At 56.9% G+C, this 8,218-nt stretch overlaps 1 protein-coding gene across 2 annotated transcripts; it reads left to right on the top strand.

Moving 5' to 3' along the window:
* Positions 1–5,583: 5,583 nt before the first annotated feature.
* GAL3ST1 (galactose-3-O-sulfotransferase 1) lies at positions 5,584–7,912 on the top strand (the record flags this gene model as incomplete). Of its 2 annotated transcripts, none has more annotated exons than XM_081251657.1 (2): positions 5,584–5,723; positions 6,505–7,912. In XM_081251657.1, 2 exons carry the CDS (start codon positions 5,593–5,595, stop codon positions 7,643–7,645), a joined length of 1,272 nt encoding a protein of 423 aa, XP_081107783.1. In that variant the 3' UTR covers positions 7,646–7,912. The 2 variants fall into 2 exon arrangements, with proteins under 2 accessions (XP_081107783.1, XP_081107784.1); XM_081251658.1 differs by having other exon boundaries at positions 5,593–5,723; positions 6,502–7,912.
* Positions 7,913–8,218: the final 306 nt, after the last annotated feature.

Here is an 8,218-nt window from a genome sequence, read left to right as displayed (position 1 = left end):
CGAGGTTCTTACCCCTGTGTGACACTGGGCTTGTCACTTCCCCTCCTTGTGCCTCAGCTTCCTCATCTACAATAAAGTGGGGGACCTAAGGGCTCCCTTCAAAGATTATGAGGGTGCATGATGCATGAGGAGTCCTGAGCACAGAAGTGGACTGTGGTCCAGACTCCATGCTCATAAACCAGCATGTCTGCTATTTGATGCCAGCTCTGCCCCGAGTTTCTCCCATGCATCCGTCTTCAAGCTAGCTCAGCCCAGAAAAGATAAAACATCTCTATCCCGTGCCCTGGACCTGGTTCAGCACTCAGGGAGATCAGGACTCTGGGCCTCCCCTGTTTCGTGGGGGCTTGCCGGGCTGCTCCCCGGCTGGGTGGGGCTTTGGGGGAAAGAGCATTCAGAGCACACTGTCAGATGCTTGCTGCTCCTTGGGAGGGACTGGCAGCTGCTCGTCCTATGAAAGTGCTCGATGTGGGATAAATGACCGTCACAGTAGTAATTATTAATAACTGATGGTGATACCTGGGTCCCTAGAGCCCCACGCGTGGGCCATGGTGGGAGCTCTGGGCATCAGTGCTGACGGGAGGATGTGGGGGGCTTTTCTGGGCACCCTCTGTCCATGGGCAAGGCTGAGCGAGAACAGACCTGAACCCAGCTAAGAACAGGATGCGAGAGATTCCAGTGCCTGGGCTGAGCCCGAGGGCCTCTGGCCCCTAGAACTGCCTCTTCCTACGGAGACCTTGGGAAGGATCAGCATCTCTGATCGGCCCAAATCCCTCAAGGCTGGTCCAGGGTGTCCGGTGCCACCATCCCTCTCACAGGGTGGAGGCAGGACAGGCAGGATTCCGTAATGTACTTCTTTGATGAAGGATTTGGAGGTCAGAGAGGTGGAATCTCATCAGACTCAGTACCTCCCAGCCCTGGTCAGGTACTCTTCCTCCAGGGGGCCTTCCAGGTTGAGGTGCTTGCTCTCTGGGCTCTCACAGATTTTAGACAAACCTTGGTCTCAGGTTGTGTCTTGGCATCTTTAAGCCCTAGAGTTTGGTAAGTCGCTGTTTTGACTCTGGTTCTGTCTGCTCTTTGCTAACTGTGTGACCTTGGACAGGTGAGTTCACCTCTCTGAGCTTTGGTCTTTACCTGGGGAGTGGCTAACAGTGGTACTTGACTCATAGGGTAGCTGTGAGACTTAAATGAGATGTGATTGGAGGAGAAATTAGCTTCCCCAAACTCACCTGCCTCCCTGTCCCTCCCGTGGCCTTCAAGCCAGTCCCAGGCTCTCTGCCGGGCTCTGCGGCTGCTTGTCCTTGGCCCAAGGACACCAGGGACCTTGCTGAGCCCTTGGATAAAGGAGCTACCTGGCTGCTGAGGTCCAGAGAGGGTTGGGGACCACCCAGGGGGCAGAGGGCCAGGGCAGCACCTGCAGGGTACAGGGACATGCCACCTGCTCTACCCAGGGAGGGAACTCATGAATATTCACACCCACTAGAGCATGAGGGAGCCAGCCAGCACACTCCTGGGTGTCATTGGAGCGTTCCTGTTTCCCAGTGACCGCAGAGGCAGCCGGGGAGTCAGATGTGGCTCAGTCAGGGAGAGGAAAGGGGCATCCAGACACGGCCGGAGGTGAGTGTGTCTTCCTCTGTCCCGCGCACGGGCCCCTGGGGGGAGCAGGACACCCTGGGACTGAGGCCTGCCTGGTGGTGATGCTCTAGGCCAGAAGGTTCACCATCCCAGGCTCGGTTTCCCCGTATGCATGCTGTGGGGGATGAGTCCTGTTTCTCCTTTGTTCCCTGGAGTGCGCTGGTCTAGCCAAACAGGAGGATTGCTGGGCCTGGCCTGGAGCCAGCCGTTGGCACAGACGGAGGGTGATGTGGCTAGGGTAACCCAGAAGGAGAGGAATAGATAGGGTGAGCTAGGGAGCGGGGATGGTCTGCCCTGAGTGCCTGGGACTGTTATCACCATAGCAGAGGAAAAAGACTCAGGTTCTGGCCCTGTCTTTGCTACTGCTGCACTGTGTGACCTTGATGGTGGCTCTGCCGTTTCTAAGCCTCAGACTCCCTGCTGCACTGTCTTCCAGGCTACAGGCCATGAGGCTCGGGCCAGGCTGAGATTGTCCTTGGTACCCCATGGACTTAGACCTGGGACCGTCAGCTGCCTGCAAGCCTCAGCCTTCTGTGATGGAACATCCAGCTGTGCACACCCTCCTCCCCACAGGCTTGGGCTGGGCCTGGGACATGCCAGGCAGAGGCCGCCATGGACAAACAGGAAGATGCACATTGCAGGCCAACAGGCCTGAACTCGAATCCCAGCCCTGCCCGCTGCCTTGCGACCCTGGGCAAGTCACGTCACCTCCCAGAGCCTTGGTTTCCCCATCCGCAAAATGGATGTGACAGTGGGGTCTGCCTCCCAGGACAGCTGGGTGGAGTGTCAGTGAGATGCTCTGGAGGAGACCCCATCCCAGGGCCTGGCTCATAGCAGGGCTCAAAAGTGAAACCAGAGGGTGTAAAGGGCCCAGGGCCCAGCACCTAGTAGGGCAGGGCCCGGCTGGTTTTGAGGAAGCCAAAGTGGGGGAATGAACAAATAAATGAGGGAAGCAGGGATGGGGGTTGAGGGGGCGGTCCTGGGCGGGGCCAGGCAGAGCCTGATTGGTGGTCCTGGGAGGCTGGTCCGCCCCCTGCTGCCTGACCTGCACCCAGAGCCTTGCCAACTGCCTCCCAGAGTTCCAGAAACTGCCTGGTGAGTGGGGCTCCTGGGGCAGGGGAGGGCCCCGGGGTTTTTTAGAGGGCAGCAATCCGAACCCCTCCCCATTTTAAAGTCAGAGAAACTGAAGCCCAGGGCCCCACTCAGGGTTGGGGCTCACATCTGAGGCTCTGGCCTGGCCCAGGGCTCTGTCCTGATATTTGCTGGGACCCCTGAAGAACAGGAGGCTGGTGGGGTCACTTGAGGCAGGGGGCAGGTTTGTGCTTGGTCGGGGTGGGGGCAGCCACTCCTTGTTCAGGGGGAGCCCACCCTGAGGGCGACAAATACAGGAACCCGGAGCAGGTCCCCACAGTCTTTGAGCGATAACTATGCGCTAGTCGTTTTGCCAGCCCCATCTCAGGAAAAGCCAGCACTACCAGCTTCCCCACTTAACAGATGAGAAACTGAGGCTCCAAGGGGTTCCTGTGGTTGAAACACAGGCCCGGGGCTTCCAGGTTGGCCCCTCCCCTCTCCTGAGGCCTCTTCATGACCAGACCTTCTCTAGCTGACTTTCCCCACCTCGCAAACTTTATCTATTATTCAAATGTAGTAAATACATGTTATTGCCTTTTTCTGATTAAAAGTAACATGCTCCTTAAAAAAAATGCCACCCTTACAGAAATGCATAATAGAGAAAACAATTACCTTTTATACCCCTCCCCCAGCTACGCAGAGAATACCACTGTTAAAACTTAGAATATGCCCCTACAGTGGTTTCTTTCTGGGCCTATGTATATTTACCTATTGCCTATATGGATCTGGGGGCATAGTGTTCCAGAACTTTCTTTTTCCACATTAGTAGATCATGGTGTGTTTTCGAGCCAGTCCACTCAGCTCCACTTTGTTTCTTTTTCTTTTCCTATTTTTTTTTTTTTTTTGTAAAGCGGATACAGATGCCTCCATCTGGGAAGGGGCCTTGGTTTGTGGAACAGGTGCCCTGCTGATGGACACTGAGGTTGTTTCTAACTTTTTTCTGACCAAACCGCCATGAACACCCTTGCATGGGTGACTTTGCCCAAGTGTTTTTGCAGAATAGTTGGAATTGGAAGAGCTTGTACCTTCCTCCTTTGATAGGAGTACCGGAAACTCTCTCACACTCTCGTCCACCCTTGACCCTGTCCACCTTGCCCACCTAAGAGTGAACAGAGATATGTCATTGTCACCAGGGAAGTCAAATTCCCTCTTATATAGTTCCTTCCTCTGCAAATTTCTTCTTCATGTCCTTTCCTGTGAGGACAACTTTCTAGATGAGAAGCGGAAAACTCAGGGACTGGTCAGGCAGACCTGGAGTACCCATTCTCTGGGAAAGGTTTGTGGGTGCCTCCGGTCACTTTTCCAGGGGGAATTACATGGGGTCCTCCTCCAGGCTGACTGGCTGACCTCTGGCCGCAGGGTCAGTGGTGACGTGCCATGCGTGTGATCACGGGGCAGCACGCGTGATCTCTCTTGGCCTCTGGGGCCCAGGGCCTAGTGCAGCATGCACCACAGCAGCAGTGGAAAGTTTTGGACCTTGGCTTTGCAGCTAAGGGGCGGTGGGAAGGCTCCCAAGTCCCAGCTCTCTCCTGGACCCCCCATGGCTTAGCCTGAACTGCCCCCGTTACAGCTCAGGCCTCAGCCCCCTGCCGACAGGGTCACCACAGTTAGACCTAAAACCTACTACCCCCCAAACTGAAAACAAACAAAAAAAACAGGACATCTAGTTAAATTTGATACTCAGAGACATATTGAATAATTTTTAGTATAACTATATCCCTGGCAATATTTGGGACACGTGTATACTAAAAAAAGTTTTATTTGTTGTGGTTTTTTAAAAATTTTACTTATTTATCTTTGGCTGCTTTGGGTCTTTGTTGCTGCACGTGGGCTTTCTCTAGTTGCATGAGCAGGGGCTACTCTTCATTGAGGTGCGCAGGCTTCTCATTGTGGTGGCTTCTCTTGTTGTGAAGCATGGGCTCCAGGCACGTGGGCTTCAGTAGTTGTGGCACACGGGCTCAGTAGTTGTGACTCGCGGGCTCTAGAGCGCAGGTTCAGTAGTTGTGGTGCACGGGCTTAGTTGCTCCGTGGCATGTGGGATCTTCTCATACTAGTGCTCGAACCCGTGTCCCCTGCATTGGCAGGCGGATTCTTAACCACTGCGCCACCAGGGAAGTTTGTTGTTTATCTGAAATTCTTACTTACCCGGTTAACCCTGCCTGCTGGCAGTTGGAGAAAAGTTGGGCATGTGGGCAGAGGCCGGGCTGGCTGTGTGATCTGAGCCCTCTCCTTCCTCGCTCTGAGCCTCAGTTTCTCCATCTGGCTCCCCTGCAGACCCCATGGGCACGGGGGCCAGTAAGGAGAGATGAGGAGCCTTGGCCCCTCACTGGGCAGCTGGGAAGCATGGCATGGGGGACAGGTGGGCTGGCTGGGCCTTCTGAAAGGTGAGGGATTCAGGCCCAGGCCCCTCCCTGTGGACAAACCTGGCCCCAGGCCTGGGGGGACAGAGCACTGGGAAAGGGTCTTCTTTTCCTTTTTACTTAGAACATGATTTCATTATGAAGCCCCAAAAGGTGTAAAAAATAAACGAATGAATACCCACGTACCCACCACTCAGCTTAAAAGTTAAAACCGAACCAGGCAACAGAACCTTCTCCCTGCCACACTCCCTAGCCTCTCTTTGCATTGGCTTTGCCCAGCGGGTCCATCTGCAGCCCCGTGTCTTTCTGTCCCTGTCTGGACCTGCTGGGGTGCCACAGAGCTGGCAAAGGCAGGTCCCAATGTGGAAGGCTGCCTCTCAAGCCAGCCAGGCCTGAGATGGTGGTGGGGGCTCCCTGCGGCCAGACGCCTAATGCTTTCCCTGCTCTGTACTCCCCACAGGTGTCTGAGATGCCGCTGCCACAGAAGAAGCGCTGGGAGTCCATGGCCAAGGGGCTTGTGCTGGGAGCACTCTTCACCAGCTTCCTGCTATTGCTGTACTCCTACGCCGTCCCCCCGCTGCACACTGGCCTGGCCTCCACGTGAGTGGCCCTGCTGGGCAGCTGAGGGCTGGGGGTGGGGGAGGGTTGGCTCCTGCCCCCGTGATCACGGTTACCTCCTGGGTGGCCACCCTGTGCCCTGCATCATGCTGTGCCAGGCAGAAATCCCACTGAGAGCAGAACACCCTGTGGAACCCTAGGCCTCAGTGTCCTCATCTGTGAAGTGGGTATAGTAACAGAACCTGACATGGAGCATAAGAATCAAATAACACCATCTGCACGGTGGGCTCCAATGGGGCCAGGAGGTGGGGAGGACCTGTCCAAGAGCACACAGCTGGCACAGGCCTGGATTCAAACTGGGGTCTGTCTGCCTCCAAGCCTGGCTCCTAACCATGAGTCCACCCCACCTCCCCACAGGGCTGTTCTGCCCAGGCCGCAGCACAGCCTGTGCCCTTAATTGGAGGTATTAAGTTGAACTAGAGGAAACTGCTAATAACTGACCATTTTTGGCCTGCAAAGTTTCATGTGGTCCTACCTAATGCTAATTCATGATAAATGTACTTAATAGCGGCCATGAATGAGACGTGTTATTGTCCTCACAGCAACACCACGAACAGGCTTATTGTCCCCGTTTCACAGATGAGGAAAGTAAGGCCAGAGAAGCCAAACAACTGACCTAGGCCTTGCAGCCTGAACGCAGGCCCATCTGGTCCCTGGGCTCCCCTGCCACACACCCACCCCCAGCAGCCCGCTCTCTAGACCTGGGGTAGCAGGACCCTGGGTGCTAAGTCCTGAGGCTCTGCCACCACTCCATCCCCAGCAGGACCCCCGAGGGCTCAGCACCCTGCTCCCCGGCCCTGAGTGAGCCAGAGGCACCGACCCCGGCCAACGGCTCGGCGGGAGGCTGCCAGCCGAGGCGCGACATCGTGTTCATGAAGACGCACAAGACGGCCAGCAGCACGCTGCTCAACATCCTGTTCCGCTTCGGCCAGAAGCACGGGCTCAAGTTCGCCTTCCCCAACGGCCGAAACGACTTCGACTACCCGGCCTTTTTCGCACGCAGCCTGGTGCAGGACTACCGGCCTGGGGCCTGCTTCAACATCATCTGCAACCACATGCGCTTCCACTACGACGAGGTCCGGGGCCTGGTGCCGCCCAACGCCACCTTCATCACTGTGCTCCGCGACCCCGCCCGCCTCTTCGAGTCCTCCTTCCACTACTTCGGCTCCGTGGTGCCCTTCACGTGGAAACTCTCAGGCCGCGACAAGCTGGCCGAGTTCCTGCAGGACCCAGACCGCTACTACGACCCCCACGGCTACAACGCCCACTACCTCCGCAACCTGCTCTTCTTCGACCTGGGCTACGACAGCGACCTGGACCCCGGCAGCCCGCAGGTGCAGGAGCACATCCTGGAGGTGGAGCGCCGCTTCCACCTCGTGCTCCTGCAGGAGTATTTCGACGAGTCGCTGGTGCTGCTCAAGGACCTGCTGTGCTGGGAGCTGGAGGACGTGCTCTACTTCAAGCTCAATGCCCGCCGCGCCTCGGCAGTGCCGCGCCTCTCCGGCGAGCTGTACCAGCGCGCCACAGCCTGGAACGTGCTGGACGCCCGCCTCTACCGCCACTTCAATGCCAGCTTCTGGCGCAAGGTGGAGGCCTTTGGGCACAAGCGCATGGCCCTCGAGGTGGCCGCCCTGAGGCGCGCCAACGAACGCATGCGCCGCATCTGCATAGATGGTGGCCACGCGGTGGACGCCACCGCCATCCAGGACTCGGCCATGCAGCCCTGGCAGCCGCTGGGCACCAAATCCATCCTGGGCTACAACCTCAAGAAGAGCATTGGGCGGCGGCACGCGCAGCTCTGTCGGCGCATGCTCACGCCCGAGATCCAGTACCTGATGGACTTGGGCGTCAACCTGTGGGTCACCAAGCTCTGGAAGCTCATCCGGGACTTCCTGCAGTGGTGACGCCCGCCCATGGAGGAGGGCTGGGCAGGGGCCCGCTGACCTCCCCCCGCGGCCCTCCTGGTGCCACCCCAGCCCCTGGGGTGAGGCGGGGCTGCTGCAGGGGTGTGACCAGCCAAGGACTGGGCCCACCGCACACAGGGCCTGAGATCAGTATTTGACTAATTATAGTTTTTTGGGTTTTGGTTTTTGGTTTTTTAAATTAAATCCCCTTCCCTCCAAAAAAGAATGTTCTATTTTCTGGCTCCCCTTAAAGGGAAGACTTCAGAAGTAAAAGAATTTGATGTGTTTTTGTTAATCAGCCTCAGTGGTGCTGACTGGCGGGGCCCTGGTGTGTGTGGGGTGACTGGTGGGGATTGGGGGACCCCAAGGGAGCATGGTGGGCACCTGAGTGTGTCTGTGGGGCAGAGCCCAGTGGTATGGCAGGGTTTGGTGTGTATCTGTCACATGCTGAAGCCCTGTGTGGTTGAAGGGGTCGCATGAGCTACCAAGACCTGGAAGAGAGTGTGTGTGTGTGTATGTGTGTGTGTGTGTGTGTGTGTGACAGGGAGGTGGGGAGAACTTGGTGGAGCTGTG

The sequence above is a fragment of the Mesoplodon bidens genome (genome assembly GCF_964165515.1).
Source record: "Mesoplodon bidens genome assembly, chromosome: 13".
In the NCBI taxonomy this organism is placed as follows: Eukaryota; Metazoa; Chordata; class Mammalia; order Artiodactyla; family Ziphiidae; genus Mesoplodon; species Mesoplodon bidens.
This window is presented reverse-complemented; position numbering and strand designations above follow the sequence as displayed.